The following is a 23,239-nucleotide window of genomic DNA, read 5'->3' as shown; positions in this document are numbered from 1 at the left end:
ATAATTACTGAAATCATGCTACTAAGGTAGCTGTCAGTATAACATCAACAAAGCTGGAATCACTACATAATACGATGAGTCAGTGAGATGCTCCCATGTACATAATTACTGAAATCATGCTACTAAGGTAGCTGTCAGTATAACATCAACAAAGCTGGAATCACTACATAATACGATGAGTCAGTGAGATGCTCCCATGTACATAATTACTGAAATCATGCTACTAAGGTAGCTGTCAGTATAACATCAACAAAGCTGGAATCACTACATAATACGATGAGTCAGTGAGATGCTCCCATGTACATAATTACTGAAATCATGCTACTAAGGTAGCTGTCAGTATAACATCAACAAAGCTGGAATCACTACATAATACGATGAGTCAGTGAGATGCTCCCATGTACATAATTACTGAAATCATGCTACTAAGGTAGCTGTCAGTATAACATCAACAAAGCTGGAATCACTACATAATACGATGAGTCAGTGAGATGCTCCCATGTACATAATTACTGAAATCATGCTACTAAGGTAGCTGTCAGTATAACATCAACAAAGCTGGAATCACTACATGTCACGATGAGTCAGTGAGATGCTCCCATGTACATAATTACTGAAATCATGCTACTAAGGTAGCTGTCAGTATAACATCAACAAAGCTGGAATCACTACATAATACGATGAGTCAGTGAGATGCTCCCATGTACATAATTACTGAAATCATGCTACTAAGGTAGCTGTCAGTATAACATCAACAAAGCTGGAATCACTACATAATACGATGAGTCAGTGAGATGCTCCCATGTACATAATTACTGAAATCATGCTACTAAGGTAGCTGTCAGTATAACATCAACAAAGCTGGAATCACTACATAATACGATGAGTCAGTGAGATGCTCCCATGTACATAATTACTGAAATCATGCTACTAAGGTAGCTGTCAGTATAACATCAACAAAGCTGGAATCACTACATAATACGATGAGTCAGTGAGATGCTCCCATGTACATAATTACTGAAATCATGCTACTAAGGTAGCTGTCAGTATAACATCAACAAAGCTGGAATCACTACATAATACGATGAGTCAGTGAGATGCTCCCATGTACATAATTACTGAAATCATGCTACTAAGGTAGCTGTCAGTATAACATCAACAAAGCTGGAATCACTACATAATACGATGAGTCAGTGAGATGCTCCCATGTACATAATTACTGAAATCATGCTACTAAGGTAGCTGTCAGTATAACATCAACAAAGCTGGAATCACTACATAATACGATGAGTCAGTGAGATGCTCCCATGTACATAATTACTGAAATCATGCTACTAAGGTAGCTGTCAGTATAACATCAACAAAGCTGGAATCACTACATAACACGATGAGTCAGTGAGATGCTCCCATGTACATAATTACTGAAATCATGCTACTAAGGTAGCTGTCAGTATAACATCAACAAAGCTGGAATCACTACATAATACGATGAGTCAGTGAGATGCTCCCATGTACATAATTACTGAAATCATGCTACTAAGGTAGCTGTCAGTATAACATCAACAAAGCTGGAATCACTACATAATACGATGAGTCAGTGAGATGCTCCCATGTACATAATTACTGAAATCATGCTACTAAGGTAGCTGTCAGTATAACATCAACAAAGCTGGAATCACTACATAATACGATGAGTCAGTGAGATGCTCCCATGTACATAATTACTGAAATCATGCTACTAAGGTAGCTGTCAGTATAACATCAACAAAGCTGGAATCACTACATAACACGATGAGTCAGTGAGATGCTCCCATGTACATAATTACTGAAATCATGCTACTAAGGTAGCTGTCAGTATAACATCAACAAAGCTGGAATCACTACATAATACGATGAGTCAGTGAGATGCTCCCATGTACATAATTACTGAAATCATGCTACTAAGGTAGCTGTCAGTATAACATCAACAAAGCTGGAATCACTACATAACACGATGAGTCAGTGAGATGCTCCCATGTACATAATTACTGAAATCATGCTACTAAGGTAGCTGTCAGTATAACATCAACAAAGCTGGAATCACTACATAACACGATGAGTCAGTGAGATGCTCCCATGTACATAATTACTGAAATCATGCTACTAAGGTAGCTGTCAGTATAACATCAACAAAGCTGGAATCACTACATAATACGATGAGTCAGTGAGATGCTCCCATGTACATAATTACTGAAATCATGCTACTAAGGTAGCTGTCAGTATAACATCAACAAAGCTGGAATCACTACATAATACGATGAGTCAGTGAGATGCTCCCATGTACATAATTACTGAAATCATGCTACTAAGGTAGCTGTCAGTATAACATCAACAAAGCTGGAATCACTACATAATACGATGAGTCAGTGAGATGCTCCCATGTACATAATTACTGAAATCATGCTACTAAGGTAGCTGTCAGTATAACATCAACAAAGCTGGAATCACTACATAATACGATGAGTCAGTGAGATGCTCCCATGTACATAATTACTGAAATCATGCTACTAAGGTAGCTGTCAGTATAACATCAACAAAGCTGGAATCACTACATAATACGATGAGTCAGTGAGATGCTCCCATGTACATAATTACTGAAATCATGCTACTAAGGTAGCTGTCAGTATAACATCAACAAAGCTGGAATCACTACATAATACGATGAGTCAGTGAGATGCTCCCATGTACATAATTACTGAAATCATGCTACTAAGGTAGCTGTCAGTATAACATCAACAAAGCTGGAATCACTACATAATACGATGAGTCAGTGAGATGCTCCCATGTACATAATTACTGAAATCATGCTACTAAGGTAGCTGTCAGTATAACATCAACAAAGCTGGAATCACTACATAATACGATGAGTCAGTGAGATGCTCCCATGTACATAATTACTGAAATCATGCTACTAAGGTAGCTGTCAGTATAACATCAACAAAGCTGGAATCACTACATAATACGATGAGTCAGTGAGATGCTCCCATGTACATAATTACTGAAATCATGCTACTAAGGTAGCTGTCAGTATAACTTCAACAAAGCTGGAACCACTAGATAAGTTGGTGAGTCAGTGAGATGCTCCCATGTACATAATTACTGAAATCATGCTACTAAGGTAGCTGTCAGTATAACATCAACAAAGCTGGAATCACTACATAATACGATGAGTCAGTGAGATGCTCCCATGTACATAATTACTGAAATCATGCTACTAAGGTAGCTGTCAGTATAACATCAACAAAGCTGGAATCACTACATACGATGAGTCAGTGAGATGCTCCCATGTACATAATTACTGAAATCATGCTACTAAGGTAGCTGTCAGTATAACATCAACAAAGCTGGAATCACTACATAATACGATGAGTCAGTGAGATGCTCCCATGTACATAATTACTGAAATCATGCTACTAAGGTAGCTGTCAGTATAACATCAACAAAGCTGGAATCACTACATAATACGATGAGTCAGTGAGATGCTCCCATGTACATAATTACTGAAATCATGCTACTAAGGTAGCTGTCAGTATAACATCAACAAAGCTGGAATCACTACATAATACGATGAGTCAGTGAGATGCTCCCATGTACATAATTACTGAAATCATGCTACTAAGGTAGCTGTCAGTATAACATCAACAAAGCTGGAATCACTACATAATACGATGAGTCAGTGAGATGCTCCCATGTACATAATTACTGAAATCATGCTACTAAGGTAGCTGTCAGTATAACATCAACAAAGCTGGAATCACTACATAATACGATGAGTCAGTGAGATGCTCCCATGTACATAATTACTGAAATCATGCTACTAAGGTAGCTGTCAGTATAACATCAACAAAGCTGGAATCACTACATAATACGATGAGTCAGTGAGATGCTCCCATGTACATAATTACTGAAATCATGCTACTAAGGTAGCTGTCAGTATAACATCAACAAAGCTGGAATCACTACATAATACGATGAGTCAGTGAGATGCTCCCATGTACATAATTACTGAAATCATGCTACTAAGGTAGCTGTCAGTATAACATCAACAAAGCTGGAATCACTACATAATACGATGAGTCAGTGAGATGCTCCCATGTACATAATTACTGAAATCATGCTACTAAGGTAGCTGTCAGTATAACATCAACAAAGCTGGAATCACTACATAATACGATGAGTCAGTGAGATGCTCCCATGTACATAATTACTGAAATCATGCTACTAAGGTAGCTGTCAGTATAACATCAACAAAGCTGGAATCACTACATAATACGATGAGTCAGTGAGATGCTCCCATGTACATAATTACTGAAATCATGCTACTAAGGTAGCTGTCAGTATAACATCAACAAAGCTGGAATCACTACATAATACGATGAGTCAGTGAGATGCTCCCATGTACATAATTACTGAAATCATGCTACTAAGGTAGCTGTCAGTATAACATCAACAAAGCTGGAATCACTACATAATACGATGAGTCAGTGAGATGCTCCCATGTACATAATTACTGAAATCATGCTACTAAGGTAGCTGTCAGTATAACATCAACAAAGCTGGAATCACTACATAATACGATGAGTCAGTGAGATGCTCCCATGTACATAATTACTGAAATCATGCTACTAAGGTAGCTGTCAGTATAACATCAACAAAGCTGGAATCACTACATAATACGATGAGTCAGTGAGATGCTCCCATTTACATAATTACTGAAATCATGCTACTAAGGTAGCTGTCAGTATAACATCAACAAAGCTGGAATCACTACATAATACGATGAGTCAGTGAGATGCTCCCATGTACATAATTACTGAAATCATGCTACTAAGGTAGCTGTCAGTATAACATCAACAAAGCTGGAATCACTACATAATACGATGAGTCAGTGAGATGCTCCCATCTACATAATTACTGAAATCATGCTACTAAGGTAGCTGTCAGTATAACATCAACAAAGCTGGAATCACTACATAATACGATGAGTCAGTGAGATGCTCCCATGTACATAATTACTGAAATCATGCTACTAAGGTAGCTGTCAGTATAACATCAACAAAGCTGGAATCACTACATAATACGATGAGTCAGTGAGATGCTCCCATTTACATAATTACTGAAATCATGCTACTAAGGTAGCTGTCAGTATAACATCAACAAAGCTGGAATCACTACATAATACGATGAGTCAGTGAGATGCTCCCATCTACATAATTACTGAAATCATGCTACTAAGGTAGCTGTCAGTATAACATCAACAAAGCTGGAATCACTACATAATACGATGAGTCAGTGAGATGCTCCCATTTACATAATTACTGAAATCATGCTACTAAGGTAGCTGTCAGTATAACATCAACAAAGCTGGAATCACTACATAACACGATGAGTCAGTGAGATGCTCCCATCTACATAATTACTGAAATCATGCTACTAAGGTAGCTGTCAGTATAACATCAACAAAGCTGGAATCACTACATAATACGATGAGTCAGTGAGATGCTCCCATGTACATAATTACTGAAATCATGCTACTAAGGTAGCTGTCAGTATAACATCAACAAAGCTGGAATCACTACATAATACGATGAGTCAGTGAGATGCTCCCATGTACATAATTACTGAAATCATGCTACTAAGGTAGCTGTCAGTATAACATCAACAAAGCTGGAATCACTACATAATACGATGAGTCAGTGAGATGCTCCCATGTACATAATTACTGAAATCATGCTACTAAGGTAGCTGTCAGTATAACATCAACAAAGCTGGAATCACTACATAATACGATGAGTCAGTGAGATGCTCCCATGTACATAATTACTGAAATCATGCTACTAAGGTAGCTGTCAGTATAACATCAACAAAGCTGGAATCACTACATAATACGATGAGTCAGTGAGATGCTCCCATGTACATAATTACTGAAATCATGCTACTAAGGTAGCTGTCAGTATAACATCAACAAAGCTGGAATCACTACATAATACGATGAGTCAGTGAGATGCTCCCATGTACATAATTACTGAAATCATGCTACTAAGGTAGCTGTCAGTATAACATCAACAAAGCTGGAATCACTACATAATACGATGAGTCAGTGAGATGCTCCCATGTACATAATTACTGAAATCATGCTACTAAGGTAGCTGTCAGTATAACATCAACAAAGCTGGAATCACTACATAATACGATGAGTCAGTGAGATGCTCCCATGTACATAATTACTGAAATCATGCTACTAAGGTAGCTGTCAGTATAACATCAACAAAGCTGGAATCACTACATAATACGATGAGTCAGTGAGATGCTCCCATGTACATAATTACTGAAATCATGCTACTAAGGTAGCTGTCAGTATAACATCAACAAAGCTGGAATCACTACATAATACGATGAGTCAGTGAGATGCTCCCATGTACATATTTACTGAAATCATGCTACTAAGGTAGCTGTCAGTATAACATCAACAAAGCTGGAATCACTACATAATACGATGAGTCAGTGAGATGCTCCCATCTACATAATTACTGAAATCATGCTACTAAGGTAGCTGTCAGTATAACATCAACAAAGCTGGAATCACTACATAATACGATGAGTCAGTGAGATGCTCCCATCTACATAATTACTGAAATCATGCTACTAAGGTAGCTGTCAGTATAACATCAACAAAGCTGGAATCACTACATAATACGATGAGTCAGTGAGATGCTCCCATGTACATAATTACTGAAATCATGCTACTAAGGTAGCTGTCAGTATAACATCAACAAAGCTGGAATCACTACATAATACGATGAGTCAGTGAGATGCTCCCATGTACATAATTACTGAAATCATGCTACTAAGGTAGCTGTCAGTATAACATCAACAAAGCTGGAATCACTACATAATACGATGAGTCAGTGAGATGCTCCCATGTACATAATTACTGAAATCATGCTACTAAGGTAGCTGTCAGTATAACATCAACAAAGCTGGAATCACTACATAATACGATGAGTCAGTGAGATGCTCCCATGTACATAATTACTGAAATCATGCTACTAAGGTAGCTGTCAGTATAACATCAACAAAGCTGGAATCACTACATAATACGATGAGTCAGTGAGATGCTCCCATCTACATAATTACTGAAATCATGCTACTAAGGTAGCTGTCAGTATAACATCAACAAAGCTGGAATCACTACATAATACGATGAGTCAGTGAGATGCTCCCATGTACATAATTACTGAAATCATGCTACTAAGGTAGCTGTCAGTATAACATCAACAAAGCTGGAATCACTACATAATACGATGAGTCAGTGAGATGCTCCCATGTACATAATTACTGAAATCATGCTACTAAGGTAGCTGTCAGTATAACATCAACAAAGCTGGAATCACTACATAATACGATGAGTCAGTGAGATGCTCCCATGTACATAATTACTGAAATCATGCTACTAAGGTAGCTGTCAGTATAACATCAACAAAGCTGGAATCACTACATAATACGATGAGTCAGTGAGATGCTCCCATGTACATAATTACTGAAATCATGCTACTAAGGTAGCTGTCAGTATAACATCAACAAAGCTGGAATCACTACATAATACGATGAGTCAGTGAGATGCTCCCATGTACATAATTACTGAAATCATGCTACTAAGGTAGCTGTCAGTATAACATCAACAAAGCTGGAATCACTACATAATACGATGAGTCAGTGAGATGCTCCCATGTACATAATTACTGAAATCATGCTACTAAGGTAGCTGTCAGTATAACATCAACAAAGCTGGAATCACTACATAATACGATGAGTCAGTGAGATGCTCCCATGTACATAATTACTGAAATCATGCTACTAAGGTAGCTGTCAGTATAACATCAACAAAGCTGGAATCACTACATAATACGATGAGTCAGTGAGATGCTCCCATGTACATAATTACTGAAATCATGCTACTAAGGTAGCTGTCAGTATAACATCAACAAAGCTGGAATCACTACATAATACGATGAGTCAGTGAGATGCTCCCATGTACATAATTACTGAAATCATGCTACTAAGGTAGCTGTCAGTATAACATCAACAAAGCTGGAATCACTACATAATACGATGAGTCAGTGAGATGCTCCCATTTACATAATTACTGAAATCATGCTACTAAGGTAGCTGTCAGTATAACATCAACAAAGCTGGAATCACTACATAATACGATGAGTCAGTGAGATGCTCCCATCTACATAATTACTGAAATCATGCTACTAAGGTAGCTGTCAGTATAACATCAACAAAGCTGGAATCACTACATAATACGATGAGTCAGTGAGATGCTCCCATTTACATAATTACTGAAATCATGCTACTAAGGTAGCTGTCAGTATAACATCAACAAAGCTGGAATCACTACATAACACGATGAGTCAGTGAGATGCTCCCATCTACATAATTACTGAAATCATGCTACTAAGGTAGCTGTCAGTATAACATCAACAAAGCTGGAATCACTACATAATACGATGAGTCAGTGAGATGCTCCCATGTACATAATTACTGAAATCATGCTACTAAGGTAGCTGTCAGTATAACATCAACAAAGCTGGAATCACTACATAATACGATGAGTCAGTGAGATGCTCCCATCTACATAATTACTGAAATCATGCTACTAAGGTAGCTGTCAGTATAACATCAACAAAGCTGGAATCACTACATAATACGATGAGTCAGTGAGATGCTCCCATGTACATAATTACTGAAATCATGCTACTAAGGTAGCTGTCAGTATAACATCAACAAAGCTGGAATCACTACATAATACGATGAGTCAGTGAGATGCTCCCATGTACATAATTACTGAAATCATGCTACTAAGGTAGCTGTCAGTATAACATCAACAAAGCTGGAATCACTACATAATACGATGAGTCAGTGAGATGCTCCCATCTACATAATTACTGAAATCATGCTACTAAGGTAGCTGTCAGTATAACATCAACAAAGCTGGAATCACTAAATAATACGATGAGTCAGTGAGATGCTCCCATGTACATAATTACTGAAATCATGCTACTAAGGTAGCTGTCAGTATAACATCAACAAAGCTGGAATCACTACATAATACGATGAGTCAGTGAGATGCTCCCATGTACATAATTACTGAAATCATGCTACTAAGGTAGCTGTCAGTATAACATCAACAAAGCTGGAATCACTACATAATACGATGAGTCAGTGAGATGCTCCCATGTACATAATTACTGAAATCATACTACTAAGGTAGCTGTCAGTATAACATCAACAAAGCTGGAATCACTACATAATACGATGAGTCAGTGAGATGCTCCCATCTACATAATTACTGAAATCATGCTACTAAGGTAGCTGTCAGTATAACATCAACAAAGCTGGAATCACTACATAATACGATGAGTCAGTGAGATGCTCCCATGTACATAATTACTGAAATCATGCTACTATGGTAGCTGTCAGTATAACATCAACAAAGCTGGAATCACTACATAATACGATGAGTCAGTGAGATGCTCCCATGTACATAATTACTGAAATCATGCTACTAAGGTAGCTGTCAGTATAACATCAACAAAGCTGGAATCACTACATAATACGATGAGTCAGTGAGATGCTCCCATTTACATAATTACTGAAGTCATGCTACTAAGGTAGCTGTCAGTATAACATCAACAAAGCTGGAATCACTACATAATACGATGAGTCAGTGAGATGCTCCCATGTACATAATTACTGAAATCATGCTACTAAGGTAGCTGTCAGTATAACATCAACAAAGCTGGAATCACTACATAATAAGATGAGTCAGTGAGATGCTCCCATGTACATAATTACTGAAGTCATGCTACTAAGGTAGCTGTCAGTATAACATCAACAAAGCTGGAATCACTACATAATACGATGAGTCAGTGAGATGCTCCCATGTACATAATTACTGAAATCATGCTACTAAGGTAGCTGTCAGTATAACATCAACAAAGCTGGAATCACTACATAATACGATGAGTCAGTGAGATGCTCCCATGTACATAATTACTGAAATCATGCTACTAAGGTAGCTGTCAGTATAACATCAACAAAGCTGGAATCACTACATAATACGATGAGTCAGTGAGGTGCTCCCATGTACATATTTACTGAAATCATGCTACTAAGGTAGCTGTCAGTATAACATCAACAAAGCTGGAATCACTACATAATACGATGAGTCAGTGAGATGCTCCCATCTACATATTTACTGAAATCATGCTACTAAGGTAGCTGTCAGTATAACATCAACAAAGCTGGAATCACTACATAATACGATGAGTCCGTGAGATGCTCCCATCTACATAATTACTGAAATCATGCTACTAAGGTAGCTGTCAGTATAACATCAACAAAGCTGGAATCACTACATAATACGATGAGTCAGTGAGATGCTCCCATCTACATAATTACTGAAATCATGCTACTAAGGTAGCTGTCAGTATAACATCAACAAAGCTGGAATCACTACATAATACGATGAGTCAGTGAGATGCTCCCATGTACATAATTACTGAAATCATGCTACTAAGGTAGCTGTCAGTATAACATCAACAAAGCTGGAATCACTACATAATACGATGAGTCAGTGAGATGCTCCCATTTACATAATTACTGAAATCATGCTACTAAGGTAGCTGTCAGTATAACATCAACAAAGCTGGAATCACTACATAATACGATGAGTCAGTGAGATGCTCCCATGTACATAATTACTGAAATCATGCTACTAAGGTAGCTGTCAGTATAACATCAACAAAGCTGGAATCACTACATAATACGATGAGTCAGTGAGATGCTCCCATGTACATAATTACTGAAATCATGCTACTAAGGTAGCTGTCAGTATAACATCAACAAAGCTGGAATCACTAAATAATACGATGAGTCAGTGAGATGCTCCCATGTACATAATTACTGAAATCATGCTACTAAGGTAGCTGTCAGTATAACATCAACAAAGCTGGAATCACTACATAATACGATGAGTCAGTGAGATGCTCCCATGTACATAATTACTGAAATCATGCTACTAAGGTAGCTGTCAGTATAACATCAACAAAGCTGGAATCACTAAATAATACGATGAGTCAGTGAGATGCTCCCATGTACATAATTACTGAAATCATGCTACTAAGGTAGCTGTCAGTATAACATCAACAAAGCTGGAATCACTACATAATACGATGAGTCAGTGAGATGCTCCCATGTACATAATTACTGAAATCATGCTACTAAGGTAGCTGTCAGTATAACATCAACAAAGCTGGAATCACTAAATAATACGATGAGTCAGTGAGATGCTCCCATGTACATAATTACTGAAATCATGCTACTAAGGTAGCTGTCAGTATAACATCAACAAAGCTGGAATCACTACATAATACGATGAGTCAGTGAGGTGCTCCCATGTACATAATTGCTGAAATCATGCTACTAAGGTAGCTGTCAGTATAACATCAACAAAGCTGGAATCACTACATAATACGATGAGTCAGTGAGATGCTCCCATGTACATAATTACTGAAATCATGCTACTAAGGTAGCTGTCAGTATAACATCAACAAAGCTGGAATCACTACATAATACGATGAGTCAGTGAGATGCTCCCATGTACATAATTACTGAAATCATGCTACTAAGGTGGCTGTCAGTATAACATCAACAAAGCTGGAATCACTACATAATACGATGAGTCAGTGAGATGCTCCCATGTACATAATTACTGAAATCATGCTACTAAGGTAGCTGTCAGTATAACATCAACAAAGCTGGAATCACTACATAATACGATGAGTCAGTGAGATGCTCCCATGTACATAATTACTGAAATCATGCTACTAAGGTAGCTGTCAGTATAACATCAACAAAGCTGGAATCACTACATAATACGATGAGTCAGTGAGATGCTCCCATTTACATAATTACTGAAATCATGCTACTAAGGTAGCTGTCAGTATAACATCAACAAAGCTGGAATCACTACATAATACGATGAGTCAGTGAGATGCTCCCATGTACATAATTACTGAAATCATGCTACTAAGGTAGCTGTCAGTATAACATCAACAAAGCTGGAATCACTACATAATACGATGAGTCAGTGAGATGCTCCCATGTACATAATTACTGAAATCATGCTACTAAGGTAGCTGTCAGTATAACATCAACAAAGCTGGAATCACTACATAATACGATGAGTCAGTGAGATGCTCCCATGTACATAATTACTGAAATCATGCTACTAAGGTAGCTGTCAGTATAACATCAACAAAGCTGGAATCACTACATAATGACGAGTCAGTGAGATGCTCCCATGTACATAATTACTGAAATCATGCTACTAAGGTAGCTGTCAGTATAACATCAACAAAGCTGGAATCACTACATAATACGACGAGTCAGTGAGATGCTCCCATGTACATAATTACTGAAATCATGCTACTAAGGTAGCTGTCAGTATAACATCAACAAAGCTGGAATCACTACATAATACGATGAGTCAGTGAGATGCTCCCATGTACATAATTACTGAAATCATGAGTAAGAGAACATAGAATGCACAATAGGACGAACACCATGTTCCCAGCCTCATGAAAACAATTACAGTTGTGATAGGGATTTACCGATTACACTAAGAAAGCCATGCATGTTAATTACAGTTGTATATGTAATGCACTAGATTTAATTGTTTCATATGCATTCCTTGTACATAGAAAATGTACTGGAGTATAATACATAGCAAAAACAGTATGGTAACAGTAACACAAATACACAAACACACACACACACACACATGGTAAACGTAGTTATATAACGATGCAGTAAACTCAGCAGGGTCATACATGTGTATTTTGTACAGCAGCTTTATACTGAATTGCGCCTAGTAGGAGACCACAAGGAAGTACAATCAGAGATAGAGGTACAGAGTAAAAGTGAGAAAATGGAGGATGAAAAGGCATAGGAGTATTAATAGCCGTAGAGAACAGAGTGTGACAATAGCACTGAAGAAGGACACCAAAGGAAGAAGCATAGAGGTCACAACAACGTTTGTAGTACTGAGGAGCAGAAGTGAAAGGATGGAAGGCAGAGGTGGGGACTGATAGCAGCCAGTATGACGACTGGAATGCACAACTGACCGTGTGGGAATGGCACTTGAAATTCAAGCAGCATCCAAAAGATTTCAGCCGATCTCATTGTGAGGTTATCTCCGTTACTTGCCGGATACGTAAAAAAATAAATAAATCCTGCTGCCTGTGCCTGAAAAGCAAAACAAAGCAATAACAGTCCCAGAAGTAATTTTATTTGAGAATATGGCATCAGTTGCTGACAGACTGAAGAGCTTTAGCAGCAGTGGGGCTGTGCATAACGCTCAACATTTCTGCTCAAACATACTGAACAAAGCCAAAAATAATAGGGGACAAAGGCCCAAAATCAGGGACTTTTTTTAAATATTATTCTAATTCACCTAATACATTAGTAGAGCAACAACTTTTACATCAAAATGCATTTTCCCAAGAATAAGAAGTATGAAACTGTACTTTCTGGCATTACTGACCGACTGTAATCCTCACTAATTTACCAGAAATTCAAAACTCTGTTACTTGTGTGTATACTTCTGAGAGGTACAGCGAGCACAGGAGGACTATGGCTGACCAAGTTCACAGAAGACTGCAAACTAGGAGCTATAATTGACTCACCGGCTGACACAGACATCCTCCAAAAGGGTCTCGCTGAAATGGATACCTGGTGTCAAAATCATGGCCTCAAGCTAAATGCCAAAAAAGTGCATAGTCATCCTCTTTGGAAAAAACAAAGTACCCACAAACTACCACATAGGTGGTAGCCCCCTAAATACGGAAGAAGTAATAAGGGATCCAGAGATCCAAGGAGATAGTAATCTCACCTTTGATAATCACATTGCCAAAGTGGTTAGAAAATAATTCTACGTGGCCCACCTAATCACAAAAGGGTTTGCATCCAGATCAAAAGAGGTCATTGTGCCCCTCTACTCATCACTCATCAGACCCGTCATGGAGTACAACGCCCCATTTGGAATGTACCTTACAAGACACCTGCAACAGCTGGAAAGACCACAGAAGTACCTCACCAAGAGGATCACTGGCCTCAAACAGATGCCCTATTGCAGCTCGACTGAAGAAACTCCAGCTGTACTCGGTTGCATACTGCCTGCTCAGAGGTGATCTCTGCCTGACATACAAGGCCATGTCCAACCCAGAATTGATGGACATGCTCCACCTAAAGAAAACCTTATCCCCTTGAGCCACATGCTCTAGGGATCTAAACCTCACCAAAATGTGCTGGAGAGACAGATTCCTATCCCAGAGACTTTCCATGCTTTGGAACAAGATTCCAATCTACATTAGGCAGAGCTCCTCACTAGCACTCTTCAAAAGAAACCTTGATGAGTGGATGGGAAACAGAAAGTTTACCCCGGGGATCACTTCAGTGGCTCTGCTAGACAGAGACACAGGGAACTAATCTAAGGGGGCGGCGAAAGCCAACACATTCTGGCTAGGCTTATAAATGCCTTCAGGCAGATAGCCTAGTACCTACCTATGAACCTATGAACTTTAGTGAGGGACAGGGCAAACATATTTGGCAAAATCAGGGATGTTCTGTAAAATCCTTGAAAGCTGAGAGGTGCATGACTTGAGCCATAATATCCCCGTCTCACTGTTTCATGTTTAGTATTTCAAGTCATGGCTCCTATTTGCTGTCCTCCTGCTGTTCACATTTTTTTGTCCATGCAGATTCTTCAGTTCGCTCCTACCTTCCAAAGCATACATATGTATGTATATGTGAAAGTATGTATGTGTGTCTGTGTGTCTGTCTGTCTATGGTTCAATGAAACACTGGAGACAGTAGTTATAAGTTTTATTCTTCATATCCATAAAGAAAATGAAGGATACCTACTTATTTTGCTTTCAAAATAAACAAATCAAAATAGTACTTTCAAGGGTTTGTCTAGTACACAGCCTAGTTAGTACAAGGTTTTGTCATGTGTCCACAGTGGTGAGGAAGTCCTTCTGTGTGGTAAGGGCACGGCATCCAGATCCAAGGAGGTTAGAGTCTCATTGTACTCTGCCCTCATCAGGCCAATAATCAAGTACAATGCACCTTTCTACACGTACCTGACTGGTCGCTTTCAACAACTGGAGTGGCCTCAGAGGTTCCTTACAAAAAAATTACAGGGTGTAAACCACATGTCTGATGCAGACGGACTAAAAGTCTTATCCTTTTACTCTGTCTCTATCAACTATTAAGAGGTAACCTATGCCTAACCTACAAGGCACTCACAAATCCAGCCCTGATGGAGCTGTTGCACATCCACTAGACAGACAAACAGCATGAGGTCACCTGATCTAAGGATCTAAACCTGTCAGTGACTCAAACCAAACACGCTGGAGAGACAGATATGTGTCTCAGAGATTGCTCCCTTCTTCGGAACATGCTTCCTATTCATGTTAAGCAGAGCCCTTCCCTGGCCCCCTTATAGCATAGTTTGGATCAATGGAAGGGGAATTGCAAATTCTCATCTGGGTTAGCACCTATGTCTCATACACAGGACAATCTGTAAATACTCAAAGGCACAGGCACAAACCCAAGCCATCCTCTTGCCCCTTGGGATCGTATATTGTATAAAATCAAGTTATATTGGCTTGGCTTGCCATATATTGGGTAAAATCAGGTTATACTGGCTAGACTTGTAAAGGCTGTTTACCCGTTAACCTAGTAATCTCCTATGAACAAATATGCAGCCTGAATACCCATCGCAGCAGGGGCTACCCTTAAAAGCAAAGCCGAAGGCTGCAGCTTTCCAGCTCTGAGTTATGGATAACTCTACCAAGTACAGCTTCACATCATGTCCAAATGAGCTGTCATACTACACATCTCCAGGGTCTTGAGAGACGCTCCTATTCTTCCTGTACTGATCTGCCAGATTAGGAACTAATGTCCTGTCTTTTGTATTTAGGCAAAACACTTAATGTACATCAATAATCGGCCAAGTACTAATTAATATAAATCATTTTCAGACTAACATATAAGGGAATGTTCCCACACAATAGTAATTTTGCTCTGTATTTAAGGCATATACAGCCTCTTTTCTGAACTCAGCATATTCCGTTTCTCTTGCTCTTCTGTCTTTTATGTATGTGTGTGTGTGTGTGTGTGTGTGTGTGTGTGTACACACACACACACACACACACATATATATATATATATATATATATATATATATATATACATATACACACACACACACACACACACACAAACACACACACATATATATATATATATATATATATATATATATATATATATATATATATATATATATATATATATATATATATATATGTGTGTGTGTGTGTATGTGTGTGTGTGGATCTACAACATGCAAATGTCTGTCTTTGTATTTAAATCCCTTACCCTTGTGGGCTACATTATTGCTAAAAAGGTCTAAGAATAGCCAGTTCACTTACCTGATTAGAAGATAGGCAGATACAAAAAAGTCTCACCTTTTAGGATAAGCGCACAGGGCAAAATCCAAAAGCCCCTTGGGTCAGATTACTTATTTGCTCTGTGATGTTAGAAGAGAGGTGGGAGTTTGTGACAGAAGACCTGCATTGACATTTAAATCTCTCAGCTGGCTTTGTAGAAATCAGAACTTCTGCTACATTTCTGGTATTCATGCTTATGTAGTACGTAGTACATTATTGGAGTGTGGTTCTGGTATTAACTGCAAACAACCACCCTTATTACATAATAGCAATAGTTCCTTGCTATCAGCCTGTTTTTGCATATCATTTCTTACCTATTGTAGGCTAGTAATGTGCAGAAAAGTGGATTTATTTCATTAGAGGCGTGTACAACACTGTTTTGTAATAGTCATTATGGCAGAACTGTCAAGGGAAGTTATTGCTTATATCATTCATTGAACATTTCCTCTGCAGTACTTTTGCCCACCCTCAATATAGCAGTCATTTATAGTACATAATAGACAGAATGTAGATGGCAATAAAATAGACTGTTTGTTACTTTAGCTCTTATCTTAATTTATTGTAGTACAGCATTGCCTAAAAGAGGTTTCATCTGTTGCCACAGATGTGGAGTTTACACACTTCAGTTACACGTGACCATGCATAAGTGATACCTACAGTTCTGTTACTGTACGCATGTGGAGGTGACACACTTTAATTACACATGACCATGCATAAGTGATACCTACAGTGTTGTTACCATATGAAGGTGGAGGTGACACATTTCTATTACATGTCACCATATATAAGTGATACCTACAGTTCTGTTACTGTACGCATGTGAAGGTGACACACTTCTATTACATGTGACCATGTATAAGTGATACTTACAGTGCTATTTCTGTATGCATGTGGAGGTGACACACTTCTATTACATGACCATGTATAAGTGATACCTACAGTTCTGTTACTGTATGCATGTGGAGGTGGCACACTTTAATTACACATGACCATGCATAAGTGATACCTACAGTGTTGTTACCATATGAAGGTGGAGGTGACACACTTCTATTACATGTCACCATGTAAAAGTGATACTTACAGTTCTGTTACTGTACGCATGTGAAGGTGACACACTTCTATTACATGTGACCATGTATAAGTGATACCTACAATTCTGTTACTGTACGCATGTAAAGGGGACACATTTTTTTTACATGTGACCATGCATAAATGGTACCTACAGTACTGTTACCATATGAATATAGATGTGGAAACTACTATTACATGTGACCATGCGTAACTGATACTTAGATTTCTGTTGCCATACAAATGTGGATGTGGAACACTTCTATTACATGTCACCATGTATAAGTGATACCTACAGTGCTGTTACTGTACGCATGTGGAGGTGACACATTTCTCTTACATGTGACCATGCATAAGTGATACCTACAATTCTGTTACTGTACACATGGAGGTGACACATTTCTATTGTATGTGACCATGCATAAGTGATACCTACAGTTCTGTTACTGTACACATGTGAAGGTGACACACTTCTATTACATGTGACCATGTATAAGTGATACTTACAGTGCTATTACTGTACGCATGTGGAGGTAACACACTTCTATTGCATGACCATGTATAAGTGATACCTACAGTTCTGCTACTGTACACATGTGGAGGTGACACACTTCTATTACATGTAACCATGAGTAATTGATAAATACAGTGCTACTACTGTTTGAATATGGAAGTGACACTTCTTTGCACGTGACCTTACTTAAGTAATACCTACAGTTCTGTTACTGTACGTATGTGGAGGTGACACACTTCTATTACATGTGACCATGTATAAGTGATACCTACAATTCTGTTACTGTACGCATGTAAAGAGGACACATTTTTTTTACATGTGACCATGCATAAATGATACCTACAGTACTGTTACCATATGAATATAGATGTGGAAACTACTATTACATGTGACCATGCATAACTGATACTTAAATTTCTGTTGCCATACAAATATAGAGGTGGAACACTTCTATTACATCACCATGTATAAGTGATACCTACAGTTCTGTTACTGTATGCATGTGAAGGTGACACACTTCTACTACATGTGACCATGAATAAGTGATACCTACAGTGCTGTTACTGTACGCATGTGGAGGTGACACATTTCTCTTACATGTGACCAAGCATAAGTGATACCTACAGTTCTGTTACTGTACACATGTGGAGGTGACACACTTCTTTTTCATGTGACCATGCATAAATCATACCTATAGTTCTGTTTCTGTACGCATGTGGAGGTGACACATTTCTATTATATGTGACCATGTATAATTGATACCTACAGTTCTGTTACTGTACGCATGTGGAGGTGACACATTTCTCTTACATGTGACCAAGCATAAGTGATACCTACAGTTCTGTTACTGTACACATGTGGAGGTGACACACTTCTTTTCATGTGACCATGCATAAATCATACCTATAGTTCTGTTACTGTACGCATGTGGAGGTGACACATTTCTATTATATGTGACCATGTATAAGTGATACCTACAGTTCTGTTACTGTACGCATGTGGAGGTGACATACTTCTATTACATGACCATGTATAAGTGATACCTACAGTTCTGTTACTGTACATATGTGGAGGTGACACACTTTTATTACGTGACCATGTATAAGTGATATCTACAGTACCATTACCATATGAATGTGGAGGTGACACACTTCTATTACATGTGACAATGCATAAGTTATACCTATAGTGCTGTTACAGTGCACATGTGAATGTGACACAATTCCATTGCATGTGACCATGCATACGTGATACCTAGAGTGCTGTTACCATATAAATGTGGAGGTGACACACCTATTACATGTGACCATGCATAAGTGATACCTACAGTTCTGTTACTGTATGCATGTGGAGGTGACACACTTCTGTTACATGTAACCATGCATAAGTCATACATACAGTTTTGTTACTGTACCCATGTGGAAGTGACAAACTTCTATTACATGCGACCATGTATAAGTGATACCTGCAGTTCTGTTACTGTACACATGTGAAGGTGACACAGTTCTATTACATGCCCATGTATAAGTGATACCTACAGTTCTGTTACTCTACGCATGTGGAAGTGACACACTTCTATTATGTGACCCTGTATAAGTGATATGACCCTGTATAAGTGATGCCTACAGTACCATTACCATATGAATGTAGAGGTGACACACTTCTATTACATGTGACAATGCATAAGTTATGCTTACAGTGCTGTTACAGTACACATGTGAATGTGATACACTTACATTGCATGTGACCATGCATAAGTGATACCTAGAGTGCTGTTACCATATGAATGTGGAGGTGACACACCTATTACATGTGACCATGCATAAGTGATACCCACAGTGCTGTTACTGTAGGCACGTGGAGGTGACACACATCTGTTACATGTGACCAGGCATAAGTGATACTTGCAGTTCTGTTACTGTAGGCATGTGGAGGTGACACACTTCTATTACACACGACAATGTATAAGTGATACCCACAGTTCTGTTACTGCACGCATGTGGAGGTGACCCACTTCTATTACATGTGACCATGTATAAGTGATACCTACAGTTCTGTTACTGTATGCATGTGGAGGTGACACACTTCTATTACGTAACCATGTATAAGTGATACCTACAGTACTGTTACCATATGAATGTGGAGGTGACACACTTCTATTACATGTGACAATGCATAAGTAATGCTTACAGTGCTGTTAAAGTACGCATGTGAACGTGACACTTCTATTACATGTGACCATGCAGAAGTGATGCCTAGAGTGCTGTTGCCATATGAATGTGGAGGTGACACACTTCTTTTACAACTGACCAGAAATAAGTGATACCTACAGTGCTGTTACTGTAGGCGTGTGGAGGTTACACACGTCTGTTACATGTGACCATGTATTAGTGATACCTAAAGTACTGTTACCATATGAATGTGGAGGTGACACACTTCTATTACATATGACCATGCATAAGTGATACCCACAGTTCTGTTACTGCACACATGTGGAGATGACATACTTCTGTTAAATGTGACCAGGCATAAGTGATACTTACAGTTATGTTACTGTACATGTGTGGATATGACACACTTCTATTACACATCACCATACATAAGTGATACCTACAGTGCTGTTACCATATGGATGTGATATTCAGGAAATATAGCCTGCAACACTTTGTATGATACTTATATTACAAATATTCTGTTAATTTGTGTTATTCCATATACTTTGAAGCCTGAACATGAATTATAAATTTGTGTTTCCTCCCATTCTGTATAAATGCAGTCAGTATTTACATACCATTTTGAAGGAGATAGCATCTTCCCTTTGCAAATATTAGGGAATAGTGTAGTCTGTTAATGTTGTAGTAAACAACAGTTGTGTATCTCTTATCTTGAATCTGTCACAAAACATGTTTCCAGGGTTCATTTGCTGGTTTGGGTGCCTTTTGTGTGAAATTAGCATGTTTTTCACTATCCATATGCAGTTCCACTGGGGGAGCCAGTTTTCTCCCCATGTCATAGACACATGCATATAGATGAATTAGCAGTCATCAAAGTTGCTCCCATGGTAGGTGAGAATATTTTCTGAAATAGACTGGCTTCCCATACATTGTTTTCTGCCTTACACCAGTTCCTTTCCAAGACAGGCTGTGGCTCCCAATGACTTTGAACCAAATAAACTGGATAATTAAAACAGATGGATAAATGGATGTTAATGTTGTCTGTGAGCTTCTCTTCATCATAGTTGTACTGAGTTTTAGGCCAAACTAAACCTTCACCTGTGTCTCCTCTCCCATGTATCTTCTTTGCTTTTATTCACTTTTTTTATTCTTTTATTCTTTTAATGCAGATGACTTTCGAAAGTTTGCCCTGTCACACCCTGATTACCGAAAGCTGTTTATCACATACATGAGGCCACCTGGTGGACAATCTACAGAAAGAGTGAGGAGGCAGAATGGATGTGTCCAGGATGGCCAAAGGCATGAGGCATTTTCCAGCAAAAATCACTATATTAACGGTGTAGCTCCATCATCTAACCATACAAGGGAATGAAACTCATTTCACTGGCGAGATGTGCATGAGAGATACCAAGACAACACAGTACTTGGAGGCAGGAAATATATAATCAAAAATGTGGAAATGTTATTTGTAACAATCTTATATTTTTAGAGTATTTTTAAGATTTATAATGATATATATATATATATATATATATATATATATATATATATATATATATATATATAAATATATTTATAGAGATAATCTGTATATAACTGTACATAAGAGTTTATTAATAGAGTGTAAATTGAAATTTTATTATAGAAAGCAGATAACTCATGCCAGTCAGAGGGTAGCCTGAGGTGCGTTACCTCTGGTGATACCTGTTGTTAGAAAAAGATTGTGTGTGTGCTGTGCACACTCAGTGGTGCTCATGTTTGCTTGCCATAGAAGTTGCATCACAGCAGCCAGGTCTTTTGTGAGCTTTCATTATTTTCTGCATCAGATAAGTTATTAACAGACCATTTCACGAGGACCTGTTAGAGTGCAGGCAGTAACAGGAGGAACTGAATCCTAAAAGACAGTAAGCATACATAGGCTTCTATTAAATCTCCATTATCAAAGTGTATAAATCATTCAAATAACTGTCAACTTCATCACATAGAAAGGGACAACATAGAAAACAAGATCAAAGGTTTAGAGTCATTGATCTTTGAAAATATTAATATTATAACTTTGAAAGTAGACAGATATAACATAGGTTCATAGATTAGTACTAGGCTACGTGCCCTCAAGGGCCATTTTCAGCCCAGCCAATTACCCCATGTGAGAATCAAACCCTGCACCTTGTGTCTGTAAGGTAAACACCTTAACCGTTATGCCAACCTCCCACAATGTATATCAACATACATTTTCTGAGGAATCATTGCTCTGGAACTGCAGTGAGTACCATTACATATAGTGAGTGTGTTCTTCTTTTTTCCTTGAAATCACATATTTTTTCAAGGAACAACAAAAGTTTAAGGAAAAAATCAAGAATGCTCTTTAAAGTATCAGACAGTTGAGAGGGAAGCATATAACTCCTTCTTTTCTTGTTGTTTGTATTTTGTTGTATTGAAGGATGTTTTTTGCATATTAAAGTGAAGCAGATATTATTTTTAGAGTTTCTATGTTTGTAATGTACATTGAATATTTTAAGACAGTTGCATTGCTCTTTCAGTGACATATTCCATGCAAAGACCTGACTGTGAATTTACTATTTAAAATGTACTATTGGACAGCAGTTGTATCTCCACCCAAATTCAGAAAGTGTCAAGCAGACAATTTTAGGAAATGATTCACCAAAAGACAGTAAGTGCACTTCATGAATGTAGCTTTATGACAATATTTGCATGCGCAGAATATTAAAAAGTTGGTGTGTGGCTTACAGTTAAAGGAGAACAGAGACTTTGTAAATTAGTGCCTTATATTTCCCTGGTCATTCGTAAGTAGATGGTGGTGAAACCATATAATTTAAATGTTAAAAAAAGAAACAATC

General features: G+C 38.1%; 1 protein-coding gene across 1 annotated transcript in view; it reads left to right on the top strand.

Moving 5' to 3' along the window:
• LPCAT4 (lysophosphatidylcholine acyltransferase 4) overlaps positions 1–22,856 on the top strand; it is a 752,085-nt gene extending 729,229 nt beyond the window's left edge. The window contains exon 14 of the mRNA XM_044058233.1: positions 21,551–22,856. Coding sequence (XP_043914168.1) covers positions 21,551–21,753 — 203 coding nt within the window. The 3' untranslated portion in view covers positions 21,754–22,856. The remainder of the gene's footprint in view (positions 1–21,550) is intronic.
• Positions 22,857–23,239: the final 383 nt, after the last annotated feature.

The sequence above is a fragment of the Protopterus annectens genome, chromosome 16.part0 (assembly GCF_019279795.1).
Source record: "Protopterus annectens isolate FY-2018-M chromosome 16.part0, PAN1.0, whole genome shotgun sequence".
NCBI classification, from domain to species: domain Eukaryota; kingdom Metazoa; phylum Chordata; order Ceratodontiformes; family Protopteridae; genus Protopterus; species Protopterus annectens.
Note: the sequence above shows the minus strand (reverse complement) of the source record. Positions and strands in the feature narration are given on the sequence as shown.